Source organism: Mixophyes fleayi, chromosome 3 (genome assembly GCF_038048845.1).
Source record: "Mixophyes fleayi isolate aMixFle1 chromosome 3, aMixFle1.hap1, whole genome shotgun sequence".
Lineage (NCBI taxonomy): Eukaryota > Metazoa > Chordata > Amphibia > Anura > Limnodynastidae > Mixophyes > Mixophyes fleayi.
The window spans coordinates 340,544,682-340,572,552 of record NC_134404.1 but is presented as its reverse complement, the minus strand read 5'-3'; the positions used below and the strand labels follow the sequence as shown (position 1 = coordinate 340,572,552).

General features: G+C 42.5%; 1 protein-coding gene across 1 annotated transcript in view; it reads left to right on the top strand.

The window, feature by feature from the left end:
- The window catches only part of KCNK5 (potassium two pore domain channel subfamily K member 5), a 33,915-nt gene extending 10,351 nt beyond the window's left edge, over nucleotides 1–23,564 (top strand). Inside the window, exons 2-5 of the mRNA XM_075204416.1 lie at nucleotides 14,701–14,812; nucleotides 17,338–17,504; nucleotides 18,185–18,353; nucleotides 18,933–23,564. Of these exons, the coding sequence (XP_075060517.1) occupies nucleotides 14,701–14,812; nucleotides 17,338–17,504; nucleotides 18,185–18,353; nucleotides 18,933–19,738 (1,254 nt within the window). The 3' untranslated portion in view covers nucleotides 19,739–23,564. The remainder of the gene's footprint in view (nucleotides 1–14,700; nucleotides 14,813–17,337; nucleotides 17,505–18,184; nucleotides 18,354–18,932) is intronic.
- The last annotated feature ends 4,307 nt before the right edge of the window (nucleotides 23,565–27,871 follow it).

Below are 27,871 nucleotides of genomic sequence, written 5' to 3'. Positions count from 1 at the left end.
GGGGGGGGGGAGAGCGGAGATTTCGGTACCATATTAGCTGTCAAAAGGAGCCGCTTAACATTGAGGTGATGTCCAGTGGCTCCTTGCAGTAAATTGAATCTACCCCCTCCCCTAAAATCTGATAAACTTGATATGAGTGTGCACAAAGTAAAGGGGGATCAATACTTAAACAGTTGTATCATTATACAAGTACTAGGCGATCAAAAATGTTGAACTTAGATGAGCTTAAATATCGAAAATTTCATTTGTGTGCCGCTGAAACAGTGACCATTGAAAGATATAGAAAGTGTCATTATCCGGGGGTGTGTATGAAAACTGGTGCAAGGAAAAGGTGCTGTAACATAGTGGATTATGTCATTCTCTAAACTGCACCAGAACAATGAAAGCGGCGAGAGGTTTCTAATTCCTGAAAGAATTGGTTGAAAAATGGCGCTAATGGATGGGCAAAATCTTGTTCTTTGCTTTTAGTAGAATCTTATAATGTTCTTGTATAATACTGCACTTAAGCAGCATTCCCATATAACTCCATTGTATTAACCGTTCTGAATGCTGCAAGCAGGGTGACGTCCTCCCCTCCCCCAGTAATCTGTGGTACCTTTGTGTGGGTCACACGCCGGCATTGGTTCAGCACCTGACACCTTGGAAAGCGTCTGTCTGGAGTCAAGCTCATATTCGTTAATGGATCGTTAGACTCGGCACCCGGCCTAATCACCACTGTTACCTTTTCTGTAAAGGGGAAGCCTCCAATTATCCTAATGTCTTGGCATGATCCAAGAACTCTTTAATGGTTGGTCTGTGTATGAATCTTTTGCAAAGGATAAGAGCCTTGTAACGTCTAAGCAGACGACCTTGTCAATTTATTCTATCAATCCTGTTTTTGTATTTTCCATGACCTATTTAGAAATGATCTATAATGTACGTTAAACAAGACTGCCTCCCATGATGGATATTTGTGTTGTATGATGTACTATTTTATCGGCAGGTTGATTAGCTGCCATTTTATTTAGATCTGTCACTTCTGAGGATTATAGTGATTTTGAGAATGACGTTTCTATCCACAAAGAATGAATAAAAGCAGTTGTGTGATAAATAAAGGTTGTTGGTGAGGGCTACAGAGCGTAACACAGCTACAACATGGGACGTGGGTTAGTTCTATGTCTGTCTTCCTGCGTCCAGCCAGCTGGTTTTGTCCTTATCAAGCTCCTCACTGCAAGAAAGGGTTTTCTTCTGTTTCAGCAATGTCCTGTGTTTTATGCTGACTACCCAGTGGGTAAAGCGTTGACTTAATGACTGCTAGGTAAACAGATTTGACCAGAAGTTTTCTCTTGTTTGACTTCTTTGCTTAGTGAAAGTGTCATTCTTGACAGACTCTATCTCTTCCTTGTCTTACTGTTTGCACATAAAACATTCTGAGTGTGCACCAGCTAATTGGTGTTTTTTTTTCATGCACTTGATACATTTTTTTCTAACCCTTGACATTCTGTGAGCCACGTGCTTGTGTTGTCTAAACGGTGTCAGGCCTGGAGTCTTATTTCTATATATTGGTTTGATCTCAGTTTTATTTTTGTGGCAGTTTTCAACTGTTGATGTGGGGGAAACTCTTAAATGCATGTATTGAACTGGAATATTGTATCACCGACACTTCATACCGGTTACACTGCAAAACTCTCACATGAAATGTTATCATAACTTTGCCAATCTCTAGTTGGCAGGCGTGTCTTCATCATTTATTTCTATAGCGCCAACATATTCCGTAGCGCTTTACAATTGGGGACAAATACAGTAAGAAACAAACTGGGTAAACAGAGGTGAGAAGGTCCTGCTCACAAGCTTACAATCTATGGGCTAGATTTACTAAGCTGCGGGTTTGAAAAAGTGGGGATATTGCCTATAGCAACCAATTCGATTCTAGCTGTCATTTTGAAGAAGGTACTAAATAAATGATAGCTAGAATCTGATTGGTTGCTATAGGCAACATCCCCACTTTTTCAAACCCGCAGCTTAGTAAATCTAGCCCTATGTCTTCAAAACTTTTGTCGGGAACAAAACTGACAAAAAGCATAAAAACTTTCACCTCTAAGTTGGTCCCATATGTACATTGGAGGTATCTTTCTACCAAACTAGAATTTGGATCTGTCCAGCATTCTACATGCAGGTTTGCTGTTGTATTCAGCTTGCTATTTATAAAGGTCAGTGACACAAGGGTTCATAGGATATGTTTGGAAGAACTGCCACTTAGGAGAGACACCTACAAGTCTTCCATAGTTTGTAACATTTGAGCATTATTAGGGACCCTTTGCTGGTGGAAGGTGTTGATACACGACGTATAGAGCTGACGATTGGCGGTCTTCATCCTCCACCGTAACCCGTTCACAGACTATCATTGTCTGGGGCTGCGGAGGCCGGGGGATGTGTTGCTGTTTATATAATCTACATTACCGCTGACCCTGCAGCCTTGAACAGCTTGTAACTATGTGAGAATGAATGTGCGTTGTTACATTCAAGGTGTTTTCTGCATTAATCTGATTACATTACACTCTCTGGGTATTTTGTAACAGAACAGTCTTTGCATTATTTTGTGTAATATCTAAATACAGTTTACATGAAACTCACTAATAATTAAAATAACTGTATCCTTACACGAAGTGAAACTCGTATTGCTGCAAAACTGGAATAAAGATCTTTTCATAAGAGGATCTGTGCAGCGGTCCTTAAGGGATACCAAAGGCAGAAGTACTCTTGCAACAGCTTTAAACTGTCTATAGCCCTGTGACGGAGCGGGACTGAAACAAGAGTCCATGGGATGTTTATATAGGAAATGGCTGTACAGGGTCCGCTGTGGACACTGTAAATTAGCTAATCTTCTGTGTTTGGAATTTGTATTTTAGTTGTTCCAGCTGACAACCCTGCACAGTGCTTCTGTCTGTGTTCTGGGTCTGTTCATTTATATAACCCCCATCCCCATTTGCAGCGACTTATTTTTTTTTTTACATTGCGGAAATACAAGAGTTAACTTACCGCTTGGCCAGTCCAGTTTTCGCAGGTATGTACGTGACCCGTCTGACACAACGCAGTAGAACTGTGAGCCCAGGTTTGGACCACTTGACGACCCAAAGTGTATTTTATTTTTTCACACCAAAAAATGCTTTGCTCAAATCATGATGTGGTGATAAAGGTCACAGAGAAGCAGAAGCTGTCGGGGGATACCTGCGCCAATAGCTGTTTTGGCACCAGATATAACCCTTTGTTGTCGAGATAAAAACAAACCAGCCCTATAGCCAGAATAAAACTCCAGTCTCTTTGGCAGTAGAGCTTTTCGCCGTTTGATAAATCAGCCCGTAATCTCGGAGAGCTCAGGTAACTGAGGCATTCACAAAGGTCGGCATTTGCTGATCCCAATGTCTGGAATCTCTGCAATACTAGAACATTGGAAGTGGGTCTAACATTGTTGTAACCATACCATAAATTCCAAGCTCTGAAAGACCTGGGGCAAGCTACATAATCATATTTACTACCCAAGTATGTGAAGTAAACCCCTGAACTGTGTCTGGGGGGGGGATGGATGTTAAGGGTTTTATTGTTTGTTTTTTCTTTCACTTTTAGAAAATATTTAGACTTTTCTTGCAAAATTATTGTAGAAACCACAGAGTTCCAGCTGCTCTTGTTGTGGTCGGTAATTATATACAGATCTGAGCAATTAGCGACATGGCACGGAGATCCGTCCACAGTTTAGCTCTCCGTATTGCGTGTTTGTGGGAGATTCCAAAGTCATTTGTGTTGACTGGATTACGTGTTAGAAGCTGGGTGAGGATTTTAGCAGCCGCAGTGAGATGTACTTTGTGGGTCTAATTCATTAAGGAAAGTAAGGCAAAAACAAGAAGTAAAGTTTATCCCGGACAAACCAGGTTACAATGGAAGGGGTGCATAATAGTTTATTTTACACATAAGAAAATACTAGTTGTTTGTTCATGTAGCACACAAATACCTGATAGCTTTTTAAACTGAAATATCTGCCATCACATTTTACATTTACCTCCCCCTGCAATGCAACCTGGTTTTGCCAAGGTGCAAAGTTACTTTTTTTTTTTTTTGCTTTACTTTCCTCAATGAATTGGGCCCTGTATCTATAGACTTTTGGGTGTTTGCACCTAGGCGGTCGTCTGCTCAGACACAGTGATGACTTAAGATAACAGGTGAATCTCCACCAACCAAACTGATCTTTCAACTTTGCCAGCCAGGTGGTGTTCAGAAGTAGCTGGGTGGGGGCAGTTATAATATTCTGTAATAATATTGAAAGATGTTGGATGTTGTTGCCCACATCTGCCAGGACTGGTCAGACTGATGGTCAGTGGTGTAACCCACACTGCGGGCCGTAGTGCTCACATGATAGAATAAACCATTGTAGTATAATATGACTGTTGGGCTCCAAGAGCCGGGTAGTAAGTAAAACCAGCCGGGAGGAGCACCGGCAAAATAGGTGCTGGGGAGACCACTGGCTCCTTCTGTACTTTCCGCAGGGGTCACGTTTGTTTCAATTCTCTTCTGTCTTCATCATGACACACTGCATGTGTCGCAGCTAATAGTCCTTTCCCAGCGAATAAACAAACTTTATCTTGGAGCTATTAGGGGAAAGAAAACGAACTCTCTTTTTGCATCAAGTGTGCTTTAACTACTATAAAGCTGTTCATGATTATTCGTCTCAAACCTAGCCCTTCATTTCTTTCTCCAGAAAAACTTGTTTGTAAAATACAATCTCGTACAAAAAACAGAAGCTTCTGGGGCCAAAGAAAAATAGATCTTTACCAAGTGATTAGTTTTCTATAAAGAAGAAAACCGCAACTAATCAGATATTTTACCTATTTTAAGAATAATTCAAGGTATTGGGTACTGAGTACGCTTTTGCTCTAACAACCTAAGTGCAAACTTAAAACTGTTAGTTTATTTTTAATTGACTCTGCTGAAAAAGAAATGCCATTTGTTCTGTGGGGTTTAATTGGGCTTTCAAATCCTTGATACAGATGAAGCCTTTTGGATCTCCAGCTGTGACTGATCTGCGTACGCACACGTGTGTTCCCACAACAGGTGGCCAAGTCCTGGTACGAAGCTTTCTAGAGATACTGACGAGCTAGAGATGTACTTGTGTGTGTTTTCTTCTGTTAGATCTCGTCACCAGCCAAGCGTGGTCTAAGTGGAATCCCAAGTTTGATATGTTTCCAATACATGGAGATTAAATCTGCCTCTTGACAATACGGTCACACGGGAAGAGCTGTTATTTCCCAGGACATTTTCCACTTCGTTTTTATTCTTTTTTCCATCTTGAATTATTTGTTCTACGCCGAGGGCTGCACATAGAAGTGGGATTGGGGCCGTGGACTTAATCTACTGTACAACGCTACTTTGTCATGTTTTCAATGGAGAAAGTTGTTCCATGATAACAAAGGCTGCTCAGTTGTTAGAGAAGGGTCAATAACTACATTTCTGCACATAATTATCAAACAATAGTATCTTTGTCCCAGACCACGTTGGTCTACACAAAGCTGGCAATAATATGTTCATGATTGGAGAGATAGGATACCTGCCAGAATGGCTTCTACGTAACCCTCCCACACCTTGTAACTTCACCTTCCACCTGCCAGGTCCTTCGCAGTCCCTCTAACACCCTTTCGCTCCTCATAACACTTTCTCTCCTGTCTCGCACAGATGGGGATTATGCTCCTAGCTACAATCTCCATCGAGTGTCTGTAATGTCTTCTGTTTTAAATACATTTAAAACTATAACTGGTTATATAATGGTGACTTTATGACTATAAAAGATGTCATTATGCCAAAACCGTTCATGATTTGAAAGGCAGCAAGAACTTAATTGAAATTAACTGCATGCTAAATTGTCCCTAGGGGGCGCAGTTTCATTCCATGGGTTTTACAGAATTATAACATTAACTCTTTGTATGAGCATTTGGTGCTAGAAAATCTCCTAATTCTACCACAGACAGTGCCAGTGACTCGGTGAGGGCAGGCTGGAGTCGGGGTAGGCAGGAGACCTTGTGTAAGGGGTAGATCTTGGAAAGTGTCCATGCAGGCAGTACCAGCAGAACATGCATGAATGAGGTCCGAGTGATATGTCTTATTAATGGTGGGGAGATGTTGGTGATACCCTGGTTAAAACTTGCACACGTTACTAGTGATCATTGAGTCTATGCTATAATAACACTGGTCTTACAAACCCACTCGAATAAAGCAAGTGGACTGAGCATAGCAAGCTGCATCAACTACTGCAGCTTGTAGCCAACAGTTGGAGCTCAGTCCTCATTCAGCGCTTCCAGAAATGGACACTGCAGCTTGGGTTGTACTAATGTCACCCACACAACTGACATAGTGGAAGGGTGACCTGATTAAGCAAAGCACCGTGTGATGGTGACCAATTGCGCTATCTTGCTAAAATTTGTATATCTAGGGGTTGGCGCGGTGTGAGCACTGTGCCGGTTGGCGCGGTGTGAGCACTGTGCCGGTTGGCGCGGTGTGAGCACTGTGCCGGTTGGCGCGGTGTGAGCACTGTGCCGGTTGGCGCGGTGTGAGCACTGTGTCGGTTGGCGCGGTCTATCTACAAATCGCTCTGTGCTTGCCCAGAAGAGTGACCGTGTGCAGATTTGTGAGATTCTGGTGCTTGTCTGAAGATGGGGAAGAGAAGGGGCATTTGAACAGTCTAAGTACAGCAGCAACGTGTTCTACAGACCAGGACCCTGATGAATGTACTCCTGTCCAAGCCATATTTGCAGGTGCAAATAGCAGATGGCCGTAATCAGTGGTCATTCACTCTTGATTGTCTGACAACGATTGGCGCTTTCTTTATTGCACATGCATATATTATACTTTTGTTGTGTGTTTTGTTTAGACGTACGCCTGGTGTAACCTGGAAGCCTATGTGATTGGTGCAACCTGGCACGTACCCTGCAGATATTCCTGCTTCTGCGGATTTATTAGTAAACACAACTTGTGCATGTGATTTGGAGCCAACTCTGCATCTGTCCTGTAATCTCCCATCACTAAATGCGCTGAACGATATATATCTTGTAAAATGTTTACATTCCAGTTACTTCGCACGCGTTGGTTCTGCTGCCTGACTTGGCCTCTTGCTCCCCACTATACGTTGCAGATGGCGTCGTCATAGAGCCACAGCCAGCAGTAGGTATTGAGGGAACAGCTGCTTCTGTGTTTAATCCTGGAGTTACCACGGAAGCTGCTGTCGTTCCTGAATCCCTTTCAGCTTAGATTTTCCTGATGCCGCTTCTCTGCCAAGGAATCTGCATCTGGTAGCGACAGAGCGCTGGCTTATTGGCAAGTGAGGGGCCGACATCTGCAGATCAGATGCTCAATGTGACGAGTGACCGACTAACGGTGATTCTATTGGGCTTTATTCTCCCAAAAGCTCTCAACAGATACAAATTCTTCTATATGCTGCTGTCACACATTCCACAGACGTCATCCCAAAGTATAAATCTGCTCAGCAGGTGTCTCTCTATGTAATCCTATGGCCCGTTCTGTCAAATAACTCAGCCTAAATGTAAATATTGATAACCTGCGACCTTTCTTTCCGGTCTACTGTCCTCCTGTGTATTTAGGAAGGAAAAGCAAACTAGTTTTGATGCTGTTGGATGCAGGGAGGGCGAGGAGGACTGTGACTCCCCACCCCCTCCTGATGCACCTATTAACAAAATGGTCATGCATCTCCTTAATCTCATAGCTTCTAAGGCTATCTGAGGATGATGGGAGTTGTGGCGTGGTAGAAATGCTCTTTGCCTTATTGGTGTAGTCCAAAGACTGTCGGATGTGAAGTCAAACTACCTTTTTAACCAAAGTTTATTTGCATGTTGTCATTTAAAGTTGCAATTCCCATTGGTGTAAAAATAAAATCTTGCTCCAGCGCTCCATTCACCTGATCCCCTTACCTCAACCTCTGCCGTTCCTCTCCTCCCTGGCTGAACACCGGGGAGGTGCAAGGGGAGAGTAAGTCTGCAGCTTCTTAGTGGAACCCCACCTTCTGCAGCCTCTTGGTGCGCAGAAAGGATATTTTGTGGGTGCTATACCACAAAAATTGAGGAGTCTCAAGGAAAAGTTTCAGCAGCCTGTTCCCAGGACTCCGCTAAGGGGGTCATGGCTTGTAAGTGTGAGTGGTTCTGTTTAATGACCACTTGCAGAACATTGCAACTTAGCCAGAATATTGGGCTTCCTACTCCTGGTTTGTGTTTATTTATATGTTTATCTTTTCAAGAAAGTAGCAAATTCCCATAGTACACCTGAAGCACGTACACTGATACTTGGTGTATAAAGCAATGTGGGATTGCATCTGACCCATGACTTGCTGGCAGATTTTATACTTGGAATATGATTGCAGCAATGTCCGTTTGTTTTCCTGTTTATAAGACTGTCCTTCAGCTCGATTCCTGTTTACTGTTTAACCAACCAAACTATTATTTGGATGTAAAAACATTTACTCAGCCCCTTTTTATCAGACCAGGTGAGGACATTCAAGGTTGATTTGTCACTTATTAACCAGATGCGTTTCACGTCTGGGTCAGTCCCCACCTTCTGGATAACGAGATGTCACCTGAAGCTGCTACACTGTGACACGGACACTGAATTGGGCCACAGATGGTGAAATCTGGTTGGTCAGTTTGATCATGTGTAACCAAAATGTATTTTGGGTGGGTTCAAGCACCATCGTTCTGTTCTGTAAAGATCTAATCTGATGACACCAGGGCCATAACTTTGTCTGTGCGATAGGGGCTACCGCCTATGGCGCAACGCGGAAGAGGGGGGCAGTTTATGAATATTAGCTTCATTTGGTTATAATTGAGGGATCATTTTATACAAACACACTGATGGACAATTTTTACTGACATTCTTTATGATCTAAGAATGTGTCTTTGAAAATGAGACCGGGAGCAGTTTTGTAAACAGAGCTGTTCCGAATGTTAAGTGCAAAGAGAACCCCATTATTGCTAATCAATACATATCCCTCAAATGCTACTTTAATGTGTGGGGTGTTTTATTTTGTTTTCTATTGTTGACCTCTTGAGTTTTAAACATAAACATTATGGGTCTGAGTCACTAAGGAAAGTAAAGCATATAAAATGAGTAACTTTACACCTTGCAAAGCCATGTTCCATTGGAGTGAGGATAAAGTTAAAATGTGGGGACAGATTTCTAATTGGGGTAGGGCATGTCCTAAATCCATTTTAAATTTCAATGTACAAATAAAGGTATCAGGTATTTGTACTACATGAAAAAGCAACTAGTATTTCCCTTATGTGCAAAATAATAAACTAATTTGCACCCCTTGTATTGTAACCTGGTTTGTCCAGGAGCAATTCTACCTTTTCCCGGTTCTTCTACTTCTTCTTGTATCGTTTTGTATTAGTACAAAGTCCGACAACAGTTTTGCTGAGTGGACTTGAGACGAGCCGTTCACCGTCCCTCTCTGCAAACCATTCTACTTGTGGAAGAACTTGCTGTGTGATTTATACTTATCACGCAGTGACTATGCATTTATATCAGGCCTGTCCAACCTGCAGCCCTCCAGGTGTTGTGAAACTACAAGCCCCAGCATGCTTTGCCCAGTAGACAACATGTTGAAAGCTGGAAGGGCATGCTGGGACTTGTAGTTTCACAACATCTGGAGGGCCGCAGGTTGGACAGGCCTGATTTATATCAACCTGTGAAAGGTTTGGATCGATTATAAAAGTAAATCATGTTTTAGATAACATTAAGTCATTCTTCTGTCTTGCTATTGGAATTTGCTCTGTTGCATAACAAGAAGCCTGAAGACAGATAGGCAGCCAGCTGCTTGCGTGCCTGGGATGTCAGACGTGGCCTGGGATGTTTTGATCGGACTGCGGAGCGCTGTGTCTGCAGGCTAAGGATTTTTGTCGAGATAAGCTGCAATGCTATCACAGGGAAATATGCTGGGTTAAAATTACATTCTGTTAATAACATTTACTTAGGACTGAGCAGAACTTGATTGGGTCCATTGTGTAGTGTCCTTGCAGGTGGTAATCACTTTAATGACTAACTACACATATTCTTATCAGATGACCTGTCCCAGTACGGTGCTGCTTCTTTCTTCAGCGTTTATTCCCCTAGACTCCAGTGTAGGGGATTGTGGGACTAAGTTCTTGAGTTCAGTATGTGCTATGCAGAGAGTGGGAGTTGTAGTTCCACCACAGCTGGAGAGCTGCCCATCGCTTCTGCTGTAGGTTCAGTTTCGACTCTACAACACTCCCAGATATAACTCTGGCTTCTGTGTCCTCTCAGTATCACCAGAATTTTTAGGTGTGGTAGGAAGATTTGTCTGAAGAGGACATTATGCAGTAAGGACAGTGTGTCGGCCACAATTTTTATAGGGTTTGTGGCTTTTATTTGTGCATTTTTTTTAGTTATGATATCTTAGCCTGGTGTCAGAGAAATGTTTTGCTTGGAAGAGCTCAGTGGGCATCACATAATCTGTAACATTGGGAACAGCTATACTTCGGGACCAAGATCGACACTACTAGCAAAACTTATTTCCAGCAGTATTTGCTCCTCGCCTGGGCTTCTATTACTTCCTCATCTCTTCTTTTAGCTGGGGGTGAAGCGTAGAGGACGATAATTTGCAGAAAAGTCTAAAATGAGCTGGTAAAGGATGTACTGTCCTCGTGGTAAATACAGCAACCTCAGAAATAGAGCGATGTTATTCTGTGCGATCTTGGATGACATTTAACCTTGATACGCAACAGTTGTATCGTCATTTATTTATCTAGCGCCACTGATTTCGCAGCGCTGTACAGAGAACTCGCTCACATCAGTCCCTGCCCCATTGGACCCGGAGGAAACCCACGCAAACACGGGGAGAACATACAAACTCCACACAGATAAGGCCATGGTCGGGAATTGAACTCATGACCCCAGTGCTGTGAGGCAGAAGTGCTAACCACTAAGCCACACATTTACACATGTGTAAATGTAGGTTTTGTGACAAGTGCTCGGCACATCCTCTTGCACACCGGCGTGTATCAGCAGCTCACCTCTGCAATGCCTCCGAGCCATTCTGTAGTGTCTCGTATTTTTTGTTTTGTAGGTTTCACATGAAAGCCTCGCTGCCAGAAGTGCTAATAAAATAAAGTTAACGGGCTGCTGGAAGTTCCCAATGACTCTAACGAATGCTTGAGTTTGGGTTCTAAGGAGTTCAGCGTGAGCTTGAGGAAGACGACTCCTTTCGTCCTCCTGTTCCACATTCAGTATCTGGTAATATTGTATCGTGGAACTTTATGAAAACAAGTTATGTCACACGTGGGTGTCGGCCTGTTTGTTTAGTGCTGAAGAACGGACTGATTTCTGGGGTGTACTGTAAAAAATGCCTTGTGATTGTATCGTCAACCAGGACAAGTAACTCCTGTGCGTAATGTTAAATGTTTGCTGTCTTACGTACAGTTGCCATTAGTTGTGGTTGTTTTCCATAATCTGCTGCTACCAGGCATCAAAGCAAGTAAAACTCCTGCGTCTTTATGATGTCTTTGCTTTATTTCGTTCTAAGTTCTTTGGATTGTGGGAGAGATCTGACGAGCGTAGATGTGGAAGATAACCGGAATATATTCAGTGTGTTCTTGCAGTTTAAAAGCCCAGGAGACTTTATTCCACATCTGGACTGACATTTTTTTTTTTTCCATGAGGTCGAAATTGATTTTCCAGTCTCCGAATTAGGATAAAGAGGAAATGAAAAGCCTGGCTTTTAATTCCCTGTTCATATCCAGAGGCCCTCGAGACTGTGGCAAGTGCTTGGTGTAGCCTAGAGGTCATGATTATATTTTATTTATCTTTTTGTTTGACCACACGTGTTGTCACTGGGCCTGTGCCAGGTCCTCCATGCGGCTGGACTGGGGGGGTGGGTGGGAGAGGAGGGCAGCAGGTGGGAAGGAGGCTGGGTACACAGAATGTTGTATTCGGGTTCTAGTGTCTCTGCCCAGGTGTGGACAAGTTACTGCGCTGTATCAGAATATGGTGAACAAACACCATAAAACGTATGCAGTAAAGCGTTATGGGGCAATTCAACAATTTCACATTTTCTGTTTTATTGCCATCTTCAGATAACCGGACAGGTATTTTGGCACTACAGAAGCAATAGTTGTTCACTAGACTTCCCAAGGCAACGGCTTGTTATCTCCGCCAGTCACTCTTTGATGGGGTGAAATGAGACATTTTGTGACTTGTGGTTCTACGTCTGCTGGTGATCTGTAAGTTACCCATACACACACTCCTAGGGCGTGGCTGGGGCTGTTACGTAGGAGTATTCGTTTTTCTTTCAGTCATTGGTAAAATCATTAAAGATATCGCATCGGGAGAAACTTTCAGTAGTGTGTGTACCCAGCTTATGACTCCCACGTTGCACCCAAGACCAGCTAAAACCACTAAATAAGTCTAATGACCAACACTCTTTAGTGTTCTGTTCCATCTCTTTGCTATCTTAGGAGGGTGGATTGCTTTCTGTTTTGCATAACTCTGGGGCAGTACATTGCCCGGAGTGTGTGTGATTGTCTTGCAGTCTCCTAGGTAACAGGAATGCACTGTACAGATTGGTAGATTCCTATACAATGAATTGAACAGTTATGGTATGAATGACCTGCTATTCTTGCCTTTGTGTTTCTGTAGTTTGTGTTCCTTCCCTTTTCTTCTGCTACCTCAGACATGGTCCGATATTTGGGGAGTGTATTTTGCTATTAGATTGTACTAACTTCTGCAGCAAACGTAGATGTGACCTATCGGCAAAGGTCTTGGCGTTGTGTATGATTGACTGAATCTATAGGTCAGGGACGAGGGTTTCTGTCAATTCTGGTCCGTTGCTGACCCAGTTTACACACAAATGTGAAAATCGTCCGATACTGGTTCAGCCTGTAAAACTTGCTCTGTATTGGCAACAAGTGCACTAGAAAATGCGCATCTATATAGCGGATTATTTATAAAGACCCTTAGTACAGATGAGTAATATCACTTGGTTCTGTTCTCAGTGTACTTTCATGGCATAGAGATGAATGTGTTGTGTATCTCACCCCAGCAGGGAGTGCCGGCTGGTGATTAGCAGTGGTTTCTGGCACCTTATAGCGAGTATCTAATTGTTCCCTTAATCTTCCCCCTTGATACAGACTCCCAGAGATAACTGGATAAAGGTTCCAAGTATAAGGGAGCCAAACACAAAATGGTACAAAGTCAGCAGCTGGTTCTTTTATTCACTTTTTCTGAGTATTTCCAGTTGGTGGGAATTGCCCCTTTCTCACTGTACAGATTGTTTTTTTTTTTGGGCTAAAGCTGCATTACCGCCTATTAAATGTTACTAAGAACCTCCCTTGTAAAGCAAACTGCATTATTTGCGAAGCATAACGTTTCATGTTTATTCAGCCAGTAGGGGGCACTGTTTCATGGGTGTATATGGCTATATCAGTGGATCCCAAACTTTCTCAGTTTAAGGCACCCTTGGGGTCTCAAATTGTTACAGTTGCACCCCTAAGCCAAAACTATTACCAGGTAGTCCCCCACCTTGCTTACCACCAGCTCTAGTTGCGGCACCCCCGTGAGATCGCAGCGGACAGTTTGGGAACCACTGGGTTATATGATAGATTTCTATTTTGCTCAGAAATGAGCAGTTCCCAATTCTGCGAATATAAAATATAACTGAGGATTATGGTTATGTGCAGAATGTCCTGTATATATCTCTTACTGCAGATTTGTAGAATAAATGAAAACAAACTCTTACAGAAACTGCATTTCCTGCATCGTTTTTTAAGCAGTTCCATATTATAAACGTAATATCTCACATCAGATAAACAATAACGTTCACCTTGTAACGGAGCAAGCTATAAAACAAGTAGCTTCTATATAGGAATGACCTATGGCTTATTGCAGATGTGCCAGGTGTTAAGGATGGTGTCATCTATGTGGTAATTAACAATCCTCATATTCTGCTAAGTGGGAGTGTGGGTAAATCTAATATGGCCTAAATCTACTGCAGAGCATGAACACCTCCCCCTAGTGGGGGGATAATGAAGGTACATCTAATTTTTTTTGTTTGTATTTTACACATAAAAGATGCACCATATACATTGACAACACAGCAATGCAAGCCCACCCCATTAGGGACCCCCACTTGTGGTCACACATATGCCATGGGGTAGCACTACTAGATGTAGTACAGCTGGGTTCCTCTCTGGTAGATGGCAACTTCCTGGTCAGTCCTTCCAGCAATGCCTTCAGCTGGCCTGGTATGACCTGTCCCTGGAGATGGCTCCCAATGCAGTAATACTCGGGCAGCACGTACAGTCTCCGGCTGGGATGGTGGATCAACACCACTTTATTCCAATTGTGAAGGAGATTTCCCAATACTCATTACACTGAACGATGTACTGGACAAATACCCTGTCCTAGTGTGTGTGTGTATATGTGTGGGGGAAGATATTTCCCACACACACCAAGCTTCCTGTCAGTAATCGATTCAGATTAGTGCAGTTGGTCTCTTCTCAACCTATAATAATTTGAACTTAAAGCAAATGTAAATAAAGTGAAATATTAATCAAATAGAATAGGTAAAATCTTGCATACCTTGAGGCTTGTGTTGTAGGGTGAGTGAGACTGTTCATTATTACTGTGCCTTACAGTCTGTCTTATTTCTGTCCACAGACTGTATCTAATGCTGCAGGTCAGGGGGTGACCATCACCGGGAACGCTACGTTCAACAACTGGAACTGGGCGAACGCCGTCATCTTTGCTGCAACGGTTATCACAACGATCGGTGAGTGTGCGCTCAGCGGCATCTGCAGGCTGTTCTCTGGAAGGTTCTCTTACACCCAGGTAATCTGGGTAATTGTCTCCTGTCAGATCCCCTCTCTGGTCCTCCTGCCCTAGCTCTTCCTCGGCCTCCTCCTCTGCATCCCTCAGTCTCTGCGCTGCCCCGCCCCCTCTGCCCTCAGTCTCTGCGCTGCCCCGCCCCCTCTGCCCTCAGTCTCTGCGCTGCCCCGCCCCCTCTGCCCTCAGTCTCTGCGCTGCCCCGCCCCCTCTGCCCTCAGTCTCTGCGCTGCCCCGCCCCCTCTGCCCTCAGTCTCTGCGCTGCCCCGCCCCCTCTGCCCTCAGTCTCTGCGCTGCCCCGCCCCCTCTGCCCTCAGTCTCTGCGCTGCCCCGCCCCCTCTGCCCTCAGTCTCTGCGCTGCCCCGCCCCCTCTGCCCTCAGTCTCTGCGCTGCCCCGCCCCCTCTGCCCTCAGTCTCTGCGCTGCCCCGCCCCCCTCTCTGCCCTCAGTCTCTGCGCTGCCCCGCCCCCCTCTCTGCCCTCAGTCTCTGCGCTGCCCCGCCCCCCTCTCTGCCCTCAGTCTCTGCGCTGCCCCGCCCCCCTCTCTGCCCTCAGTCTCTGCGCTGCCCTGCCCCCCTCTCTGCCCTCAGTCTCTGCGCTGCCCTGCCCCCCTCTCTGCCCTCAGTCTCTGCGCTGCCCTGCCCCCCTCTCTGCCCTCAGTCTCTGCGCGGCCCCGCCCCCTCTGCCCTCAGTCTCTGCGCGGCCCCGCCCCCTCTGCCCTCAGTCTCTGCGCGGCCCCGCCCCCTCTGCCCTCGGTCTCTGCGCGCCCTGCCCCTGCTCCTCTTCTGATGTTACCATGGCAACACCTGTCCAGTACAACCTTCAATTCACATAACTTTATCAGCAACACATTGTTCTGTAACAATCACATCTGTGGTAGCATAAATTCTGAATATCCTGACTATATTACAGCTGTTGGAGGCCTCTCTTTAACCCCCTTACATATCTATACATCCACATCTCCCTCCTGCCTGCGCTCCTGGCACTGACCTAATCATTGCCACAAGATCAGCGCTCCCAAGTAGTAAGTTCTGTGTCGCTTGCACCAAGTCTCCCGCTGAGACGGCGCCGTGTCCAGTTGTTATATCAGTAATGGGGACCCTATTAAACCGTAGATCACTGTGATTACCTGTCTGTCAAAAGTTAGTGGACAGGAGCCATCTTTCTTTTCAAAGTACTAGAATAACGCCTGGATCTGTCTCCTTAGTCCGTGTGCCCAGAATGGTGAGAAAACGGGGGGGGGGGGCGGCAAATAAAAAAACCAATGTGGCACTTCTGTAATAAATGTCCTAATGAATAATATATAATGAAATAAAACGCTGCTGGATCTGAATTGAATCGATGGTGGTGGATGCATTTAAAGGGGTTTTACTATTCTTTACTCACCATCAAAGACTTTGCAGTTTTACTTGGACTTATCGGGTCTGATTCATTAAGGCCGCAAAACTAATGTAATGTGCTTTTTTTTTTTTTTTTTTTTGTGTGTGTATTAAACTATCGGATCTGAAGAAACGTCTCCTCTAATACATACATATGTGAAATATAAAGTCCCAGCAGAACACAGACCAAAAAAAAAATATTCAGTTACTGTCACCTAATAATATCGTCCTTAATGGAAAAACACAGCCGTCATCACTAGTAATCAGCACTTACACCTGACCTGGAGCTGGTGCCAGTCATACGGCAGAAAATCACGTACCTGAGAGATGCCCAGAGCGTGTATCGGACGCTGCTGTGTGCGCTGAGCTTGGCACACCCGCACTGTACACTGACTACGGGCATACGCAGAGTTCCCTCCCCCATTCCACCCGTAAAATCGTAGGCTGTAGTAAGTGTCTGAGCTCGAAGATCAATTGTATGTACTTGTGTTCTCTGGCGTTTAGTCCATTTCTGTGCGAGCGCAAAGCAGTTTAACACAAAATACGGCATGTAACGGTATTTACATTCCTTAATGGATCAGGCCCATAATGTACATTGGAGATATAGTGTAACAGCCGGTGGTAGTCAGCGTATCGATGCGCACTACTCCCGACAAAACTTACCCCGACATCTTGACACCGAAGGGCTCCTTGCCGATGAGGATCGACTGTTGTGGGAAGCGACTGGAAACGGCACCGGTGACAGCGCCGCGGATGTAAGTGACGTCATGAAGTCGCGGCGGATTCTTGCTTCATCGGGATTGTTTCCAGTCACTTCCCACAACAGTCGTCGTCGATCCTCGTCGCCAAGGAGCCCTTCGGTGTCACGATGTCGGGGTAAGTGTAAGTGTTGTCAGATTAATCAGCGTTGTACCGTACCCCACCCGTAATGGAACCGTTGCCACCTTGATGCTGAACAGGGAGGTGAATGAAATGTCTCCTGCAGATAAACTGCTGGGGACGGATTTGTCTAAACAAAATAAGGCTCTTCTAATAAATGGAAATTTTCACATATTTGATCTAAATTAATGGTATTGGCTTTTTTTTTTTCTTTAGGTTATGGCAACATAGCCCCGAAGACTTCTGCCGGGCGCCTGTTCTGTATATTCTACGGCTTGTTCGGCGTTCCGCTCTGCTTGACTTGGATCAGTGCGCTGGGGAAGTTTTTTGGAGGTCGAGCAAAAAGACTGGGACAGTTTCTTACAAAAAGAGGAGTCACACTGGTAAGTGTTGTAGGGATCAGAGTGGCCGGTGTGTGTTTATAGTGGGGAAGTTTTGTAAACAAGCTGCCCCGGGGATGCTTTATAATATAAAAGTTATAATAGCAATATTCTATCAACCTTAAGAGATCCGTATGTTTAATTTGTTGTCCCATAAAGTGGTGTTTACATTCTTGGACGTATTAAATCATCCTCACCCCCCCCAACATAGAACTGACAGCGGGTGTTGGACAGGTCTTTAAGGGGCTCTGAGCTGAGACCCAGAGTTTTTTTTATTTAGAGTCTGAGATAAACCTAAATCCTATGTGCGGTCATGATGGGTTTTCTCTCTCGTGAACTTGCAGAGTGTAGTCAGAATAGTATCCCAAAAGGTCACCACAGTATTCAGTATTGTTCCTGACATCGTCTGTTTATGGTATACGGTCTCCCAGTCACTATCTTCAGCTCTGTCAAGTTCTCGACACCTGAATATTCCTAATATCTCTCCTAGAAATGTATATTTTGAATTGATTGGTTCTTTACAAGCGTTGCTTATCCCTATACACAGCTGAGTCAGCTATTTTCTGGATCCATCAAGCCAGTAGGAATTGGGGGGGAAGAAGTGGCTGCCCCAGGTGTGTAGGCTTTGGCCATGCAACATCTCAGAACAAACCAGTAATTCTCTGATTTTTGTTTTGATTTAGAGAAAAGCTCAGATCACCTGCACCGCTATCTTCATCTTCTGGGGCGTGCTGGTCCACTTGGTGATCCCTCCGTTCATCTTCATGAGAACTGAAGGTTGGAGCTACATCGAGGGTCTCTATTTCTCCTTCATTACCATCACCACCATCGGCTTCGGGGACTATGTGGCAGGTTAGTCTTCAGTTTCCCTGTGTGTTCACTTAGACCATTGCGCTCACGAATCTGTAAGACGTGTAAGATTTGGTTGCCTTATTCAAACACCATGGAGGGAATAGTGTGAAATCTTCTGGTGAATTTGGGCAAAAGTAACTTAATGTGCCCATCGGTTCTCTGTCCTTTATATGTGTATCATACAGACTTCTCCAGAATGTGTCCTATATAAAATAAGAATCCTGTATAAATTAAACAGACCGACACAATCTTGGTTTGTCACATTTTCATGTCATGTCTTGGGACATTTAAATATGCAGAGATACCCGTTCTGAGGCTCATTAGAATTCAAAGTCAACCAGTTACGGAAGTTCAGGATCCCCTTAGTCGTAAGTGACAAAATCTGAATTAAATTCTTCAGGAACTACTAAATAGAAGCTTCAAAAAAGACCATTCTAAATGCATAACATGGCATAATCATAGAACAGTCTTGTATGTGTCTAGGTTGGTTAATTTTATTTGTTGGCTAACAAAATGCTAATTACTGTTGTATCTTTCTGGCATAAAACTACAAACTATCTCTTTCCATGTCTCTGCCAGGTGTGAATCCGAAAGTGTCTTACAGTGTCCTGTACAGATATTTTGTGGAAATTTGGATTTATCTTGGACTTGCCTGGTTATCCTTGTTCGTAAACTGGAAGGTTAGCATGTTCGTGGAGGTCCACAAGGCCATTAAAAAGAGGCGCAAAAAAAGGAAGGAATCCTTTGAAAACGATCCCCGTGCCAAAAAGAGCAAGCAACTTCCGATGGCAAATTCAAAAGATATTAACATTCTAAGCTTCCTGTCCAAGAAGGAGGAAACCTACAATGACCTGATTAAACAGATCGGCAAAAATGGTTTAAAGACTGGCAGTGAGAGGATCCTTAACGGTGAACTTCCAGGTAACGTGCCAAACAAGAGCAAAGAGATGATGGTGATGTACAGTAAAGACAATGCTCTTGGCTATGATTCGGTAACCTTCTCGAGTGGTCTTCAGAGAGACAATGGAATGAGACGCCTCCAGGACAAGGAAGCCACAATATTCATCAACCAGTTAGACCGGATCAGCGAGGAGGAGGGAGAGCCATGGGAGTCCAAAGATTACAAGCCTTTGATTTTCCAGAACGCCAACATTACTTTTGTTAACGAAGAGGAGGAAGAGGAAGAATGTGATCTTTCTGAGGACGAGGAAAAGTCCAAGTCTTCCATAGAAGAAAATAACGAAGACCCTGAGACTCCCACCGGGCTGGACGAGTTTACATGTCTAGACGAGGAGTCTTTTTCCAGCAATGACACTGAGGTTTCTGTTCCTTATAAACAACTTTTGAACGAGTACAATATAATTAATAATAAAGGAGACACGTGATGGGGATGAACGGACCTTACTAGGCCTTTTCAAAAAGAACACGCACCGTATTATTGTGCAGAGCACTTGGACATACTTGATTTGTGGACGGTAAATATTTAAGCCCATGATCACTAAAATCATTGCATGGGAAAAACCTCTAGAAGGCTCCGCCATGACGAGCAGAAGTGATTAGTGTTGGTCCATCTTACACTGGACTTGTACTAGACTGATGTGGGAAAGCTCCATGTATTTGTTTCCCCCAAAGGCCATGAAATGTGCGCCACTCCTGCCTTGTGTGTCCATTTTATTTCTTTTATGAGGATACTTGAATTTTAATATATTTGTGGACTTCTGTAAATATGTAGATTGTATTTTTAAGTCACCGTCTTCTGACAAAATATATCAATGTATACTGTTATGTACTGGGATGTCTGTGCGATGGTAGAACTTATTTATTTAAAGGGGACAATGGTCAACTAAGAGTCAGAAAGGTCCTTTCAAATATCATGTGTTTTTAGATGGTAATTGCACCCATACATTTCATAAATGTACCTTACCCCGTTAATGGGTAACTCGTGACACCTAAAGTAGAAAGACATGGTCAGTTGTGGCCCAGTACGCTTCATATGGGGCTACCAACAATCACTGACCAGTCTCTGCTGCCATCCTTTGAGCAGATCGATGGACATTGAGATTCCAAGTCCAGAGAAGGCTTTTATGATGCTGCTCGCTGGGAGGACATGATATGTCTGAGGCGTGTTACTTGACTCTTCCTTTTACAGGACTACTAAACGGAAAAGCCAAGTTTCTTTATACGAAAGAGCTGCTTATACTGTTCACTAATAAATATACAAGAGTTTCAGAAACTTGTTTTGGTGAAAGGTGTTTGAGATGAAACTGATCCCTGAGAGAAATGGTGGTTGTGTGGTTTTGTTTTTTTTCTCCAAGTCCCTACAACAAAAGACTACAACAAAATGGCTGACGGGGGAATGACCATTTCTCAACAAGCCTGAATATAATGTGAACTGGAATCTGTTATGCATAGTATGTGGGATAACGTTTTCACATTGGACCAACTTGTATTTTTAGGTCTTGGCCCTTTTTGAGCTCTGTTGCTCATTTTACATTTACTGATCTTTAACAGCGTAGAACTTCATATCTAGGGGGTAAATGTATCATACCCCGGTTTTGTCAACTCCTTCCCCGGGGTATGATACATTTACCCCCTAGTGTCCATTTCATGCACTTTGTTTTCCACACTCCAAACCAAAGCTAACATAGGTTGGCTTGTTACTTGTAGGGTGCTGATATTTGGTTGAGCTGCTGCCCCTTCAAGACAGAACCAGTTTTGCCACAGTAATTTAGGGGAGATGTCTACAGTCACCTGATCACATAATTTGCCTTCAAATATGCACATTGGCCCACAACACGGCTCTTGTGGCCCCGCCTAGAAGATAAGTAATGTTTCGCTTGTCTAGAGATATTCGCAGGAAATAAACTGTCCTACTAATAATAGTTAGATGAATGTAGGGTGTTTGAATTCTTGGTGTAATGAAATAAGTGCTCTACAAGCCTCAGGAGGAAACCGATGTTCTGGTACCACAACGTCCATCCTCACAGAGCCACCAGAAGATCATATATTGAGGTTTTCCTTCATTATGGGTGAGGGAGTGAATTTATTTAATGGCGTCTCTTCTTACCCATTACCATATTCCACCAAAGACGTGAGATACTTTTGGAACTCTGACCTATATAATTTATAGGCCCAGATGTTGAAGACAAAATTGCTTCTCTAGCCCGACATGAACATTGATATTTTAGAAATGGTGAATAGATATTGGAATTGACTTGATAAATATTTGTAGTGATGTACCTCTTTCTTTTCGTTATTTTCCTCTTTTAGTCCCAAGAGGGTTGTCCTTCTGTAAAAATCTGTGTATAAAAAGCCTAAATGTTTTGGGGTGGCTTAATCATTACTGAAGTATTGACTTGCTGCTACTGCCAATGTCTTAATTTTGGAAACACCTTTCTGTAGTAGTTTTAAAACACACACTCACACACACACACACACACACACACACACACTTTATTTATTAGCTGCTTCTTGCTGTAATTTTGACCTGTCTCTGTGCAAAGCGTTTAAATGTGAATATTATTCGGGTGACTTAAGGACGACTACTAACCTCATACCAGAGGTAGGACCTGCCCATTGTACTAAGTACTAGGGTCAAAGAAGTGATTTAACGTGTTACGTGATTTGCTTGCATCACTCTCTAGCCCTTCACCCTTAATGTTTTATACGGACCCTTTATTTTCGTAGACCTAGTTGGTCAGCGGACTGCAGCAGCTTATAATATAAATTCAGGGCGGTTCATGTCGCGATGTGTTATTTCCGAACTAACTGGATACAAATGCTGATGTGAATAATCAGTAAGTGCGAATGGGGCTCTATAGGTTTTAGCCTTGTATTGTAGGGAGCTCTCTGAACGTTTAGGTTGCAGTTTGATGGGTGACGCCAAGACTATAGTGGTGCGGGACTTTTACCCTTAGATGATTGATAAGGAGGAGGGGAGAGGTGATCTGGTATCTACTTTAATTATAAAGACTGAAATGTTGACTAACACTAATGTTGAAGTTAACACCTCATACGTATTTAAAACTGTTGATTAGTCAGGAAGAGGTGCGGTCTTGCTAAATATGGGTAGAAAAATGCCCTTCGCCGTGTCCTCAGTCAGCAATTTATATGATGATGATGCTGCTTTCTAATCCTTTTAGGGATGAATTTATCAAGCTTTCTAAAAAGAAAAGTGGAGGTGTTGCCCATAACAACCAGTCAGATCTGATTGGTTATTATGAGAAACTGCTCCTTTTTTTAGAAGGCTTGAAAAATCTACCCCCTTAGAGTGCATCTGGGCTCATTAGATGGCATCACCTGAACGATGAAGGTTAAGAGACCAATTACCCTGCTGTGTGGTCTTCATTTCTGGTGCAGTTTAGACCTCTCCTTTGTTTTGGCGTTCATCTTTCCTTAATGGCAATCGTAGTGTAAATATCTAAAGCTGAACTTTGCGGATGTCGTCATGCTATGAATGTTCCCAGGCTGGATTACATAGAAGGTCTTTTGGTAATTATTGAACAATGCAGCTAATGAGGTCACATTGAGTGTGGTGGGCTCGAGAAGCTTTCTGTACTGATGGAAAGCAGAGCCGGGGAGATCCAGAAACTGACATTCCCATAACTAGATGTGTAAATGTGTCACTGGGATTGTATCAGACCTTGTGAATATAAATGTAGGGGATTACGCAAGGAGACTTGTGGTTTTTATTGCCTGACACTGCTTAAATGAACAATGAGCTTTGCAGCCATATAACAAACTAGTGTCAAATTAAGTTGCCTCTTAAAATGTTTTTTAAAATCCCATTTCGTTCCCTGCAGCGATACTACTAGAAGCCCATCGTGCGATTGCAGCCTGCTTTGCGGTACTTTAATTGCTATTTTATAATATTGACAAGTTTTTGTGCACTACGGATCTGGTGGTGTTCTATTTATATGGCATAAATGTTAAATCACCTCTTTCCAACCCCCCACAACCATACCACAAAATACCCATCCGAACTAGCAAGCTTTTGTTCAATGGTCGGACTGATTTTTATCTTTACAATAGAACATGATGATCTGGTATAAATCCACCTCCCCCACTGTGGTTTGTAGTCTTTGACCGGATTTTCTGTAATGTATATGTCCTGTGTATCACTGGACTCACTGTATGTAAATTTTATGCTACTGCTCTGTAAAATAAGTGTAATTTATTTGAATATTTTTCAATAAATTCTTTTTCTACAAACTTCTACTTTTCTTGTCGTGATTGTCTGCAATCTTCTGGATTTAAAGATGGTGTTGTGAATTCATTGCCGTCGCTGCGGGAGAGGATTGCTGCAGATCAGTGGTCAGATGGAGGTGTAACATTTTATTTTTCTTGACACAGGAGAAAAGTTTTAGTAAAAAAAATTTGAGACCCAAAACTGGGAAAGTATGACCATACAAAAAGCACAAGGTCATAGGATGAGAGGTCTTCTTCAGAAATTCGATGTGACTTGTAACATCCATAATAGTTCACTGTAGGGGGTGCATTATTCATTATAATTCACCAGTTTTCCTAATGATGTCTGAGAAGTATTTTGCATGTGATTCATAGCACATAGGTTTGGGGGTCCGTGACGATGACTGGACCTTCCCATGTGTGGTCGGCTGAATTGGATGGAAGAACGTTGCACAAATGTTCTAAAATAACCCCCTAGAGGTCAATATTTTGTAGTCTGCTAGTTGTATTACTTGCAGTGTTGGACATTTGTGACTGTGTTGAGATCTGTTTCTTATTTCATCACCTGGTACTTTTAGGTTTAGTTTACACGTTTATCAGTGATCATCATAGACAAAATTCACAAAGCTGCAAAAAAAATAAATGTGGAACTGCAGCAGGAATGTTTCTGGCAGATCAGTGACCGTCTGCTCCGAGGTGGAGGCAGAGATGTTTGCTGAATGTGGGCTAGATGCAGCGTGTGCCCTGTATTGAGCCCACATATAAACATTTTAACTTTCTTCAATATTTTGTGTTGATCACTAGTAAGATGACTCCTAAATGAATCCATTTTCAATTCCATGATGTAAGAAAATAAAGCTTGAAAATACGAAATGGGGTGAATACTGTTTATGGCCACTGTATAAAGTGTGTGTGTGTGTATATGTATATGTATATGTATATGTATATGTGTGTGTATATGTGTGTATATGTATGTATATGTATATATATATATATATATATATATATATATATATATATATATATATATATATATATATATATATATACTGTAACAGAAAAACAAGTAGGGCGCCGTGGGGAGTTTTTAACACCTTAAGTAGCTTGATGAAATATGTAGTGATGAAGGATGTAGTGATGAAGATGAAGGATGAGGTGATGGAGAAAAATGATGAGGTGGTGACATGGGCACAAAACCATGTTAAAAAAAGGTGCTTGCGTCGGGAAGTAATGCTCTTCCCCTGAGGAGGCCTGGGCTAGGCCCAAATGCATGACAAGAACCTTTTTAACACCTTAAGTAGCTTGATTTGACTAGAATGCATGAGTATCATGCACGGGTTAACTTGTATGTGTATGTGTGTATATGTGTATATATGTATGTGTGTGTGTGTGTGTATGTATGTATGTGTAATATATATATATATATATATATATATATATATATATATATATATATATATATATTTATATATATTAATAAGCTTGTTGGTTTCTGGCGAGATTGAATCGTAGTCTCGTTGTTCCTAGTTTTTCATTAATACTTTGACTCTTTTAATACTGCTTATATTATATCTGATTACTTCTCTCCATGTATGGTTAATAGGCTTATCAGTTGGTATTTGTTTTTTTCCCTTTGGCAAATTACATTTTCCAGACTTAGCGCATGCTCTGAATCGGTCACCTAGAAGGTCATGTCTTCATATTTAAACTGGTTTAAAGGGGTCTCTTATCAACAGGATACTGAAGGCTGTGCATTACAAACAGATTTATTTTTATTTAATTTTTTTTTTATCGTTTTTGCCATTTATCAATATTAACCACAAGAATGTTAGAAATTTGTATAAAACTGATTAACTTGGGCACACGGTAGATTATCATAAAACATAGATTGATACAGAAACACATAACAAAATAAATTAATCTAATCACTGACGGCTACTGAAAATTGTACCCTGGGATCTTCAGAGACAGATAAATCTAATAAAATGCCTGCACCAAATCTTCAAGGATGAAGGAATTGCGTTGTTCTGCAAGGAACTTAATGTACATCTTGTGATTGCGGTGACAGTTCTTTCAATACAACAACATTTTTATTGTGGTTTAACAGGGAAGACTAGAATACGTTGACACCCTTCCAATGAAAGGTTATTACCAACCCGGCTGCCTTAATGAGACCTCGCAGTAGTCAATTTAGGCTTTAATGTATTCTAGCAGGCTTGCTAAATATCACAAGGTCTATGGTGCTGGGGCAATGCTCAGGTTGCAAATTAAAATTATAGAATAAGAGAGGTTGCTATGGGTGAGATCAGTTTTTCTTTCGAAACCAGAATATCTAAACCAACACGGAGCAGGCAGACTTCTTCCAGGACCAAGAATAAACAATCACTGGTTCACAGGAAGCGTCTGATACAGAAGATGAGAGCACTAGGTCTAAGATAAATTTTTATATATATATGTATAATATAGCACATGGGTAGAAATCTGGTTGAAATGTAGAAGATAAAGGGCTAGATTTACTAAGCTGCGGGTTGAAAAAATGGGGATGTTGCCTATAGCAACCAATCAGATTCTAGCTTTCATTTATTTAGTACCTTCTACAAAATGACAGCTAGATTCTGATTGGTTGCCATAGGCAACAGCCCCACTTTCTCAAACCCGCAGCTTAGTAAATCTAGCCCAAAGAGTAGTTGGAACATATTTTGCCTGAAATACAATTATTAGTGGTGACCGCAGGGATCCGTATTGGGTTCTGTTCTTTTCAGCCCTTTTATTGTAGATGGCCTAGAACAGGGTTGTCCAACCCGCGGGCCGCATGCGGCCCAGCAAGCCTGTAAATGTGGCCCAGAAGGAGTTTTGGTTGTGGCAAGGGGGCAGCATTGTTAATGGAAAAAAAAAAAATCCTGCAAAAAAAAAAAGAAAAGAAAATACTTACCCTGCGATCACGTGGTCACGTCAGCTGGTACTCCGGCTCCCTCCCTTGTCTCCTCCTCCGTGTGGTGCTCGCAGTGAATGTCGGGCATGATGTCATCACGCCCAACATCCATTGCGGAGCGCAGCACAGAGGAGTCACCCGCGCGAGAAGAACAATCAGCAGCACAGAATTGGAGAAAAGAAGAGAAGAGAAGAGGACAGAAGAAACAAGCCGATTAAAAGGTAAGTTAAGGGGATTTTTTTTATTATTTCAAGGGACGCTGACAAGTGAATAAAAGTCACCTGGTCCTGGAGCATCATGGACCTTATCTCCCTGCTACATACTTCTACTTGTAATACTAATGGGGCATTATATATTATTCTCTTTGGCCCATTATAAGTTGTTATCCCTTAACTAACATAGTGGTGTAATTAGCAAAACAGGTCACAATTTGGGGTCACAGTGGTGTATGTCAGGTACCACAGGCCTGGTCAGGGCACCCTGATATACAATGCCTGGCTTAAATGCACTTTATTGATATTGCATCAAAACAATACAAAAGTGATTATAGTATAATAACTAGAGAGAATTTTTTGAACAGGGCGATTGAAAGGTAAGTATAGGGGATTTGAAAAAAAGTGTGTGTGTATATATATATATATATATATATATATATATATATATATATATATATATATATATATATATATATATATATATAATGTTAACTATGTTTTCAATTGTTTTTTGGATGATCAGCTATCGTTATTGTTAGTGTATCTTATGTGTGGCCCAAACCAACTCGTCGTCTTCCAATGTGGCCCAGGGAAGCTAAAAGGTTGGACACCCCTGGCCTAGAATGTAAGGTGTCCTTATTTTCTGATGACATTAAGCTTTGTACGTTTTTTAACACCGAGCAGGATAGTAACTACCAAAAATATAGATGAAAAGGCAAATTGGACCGTGACGTGACAGATTAAATGTAATGTAGATAGCTGTAGGTGCGACCTATCCATCTATCTATCTCTCTCTTTCCAAGGTCGATACAAAGATTTGTCAAATTAACTTTTTGTACCAAGGACCATACAGAGAACGAAGGTCCATTAATTGCAACTGCAAGAAAGACAGTTTCACCATGAGCGCATGAAAGGATTCTTTACTGTAAGGGTGTTTAAGCTGCCTTTCATACAAGAAATGACATCTGTATGGATAGTAGGGAGCATCATGGGGTTAAAGTATCCAGGGAGTTTTACCGATTGTAATTTTTGGAGACGAGGTTGTTTTCCCTCCTGAGAGACAAAATTGGCAACTGTCACATATTGGTGGGTTGGTTCAATGGTTCATACAATTAGAATGTCTGAACCATTGAACTTGATGGAGCTGTGTATGTTCTCCAACCTAACTATGTGCTTATATGCTG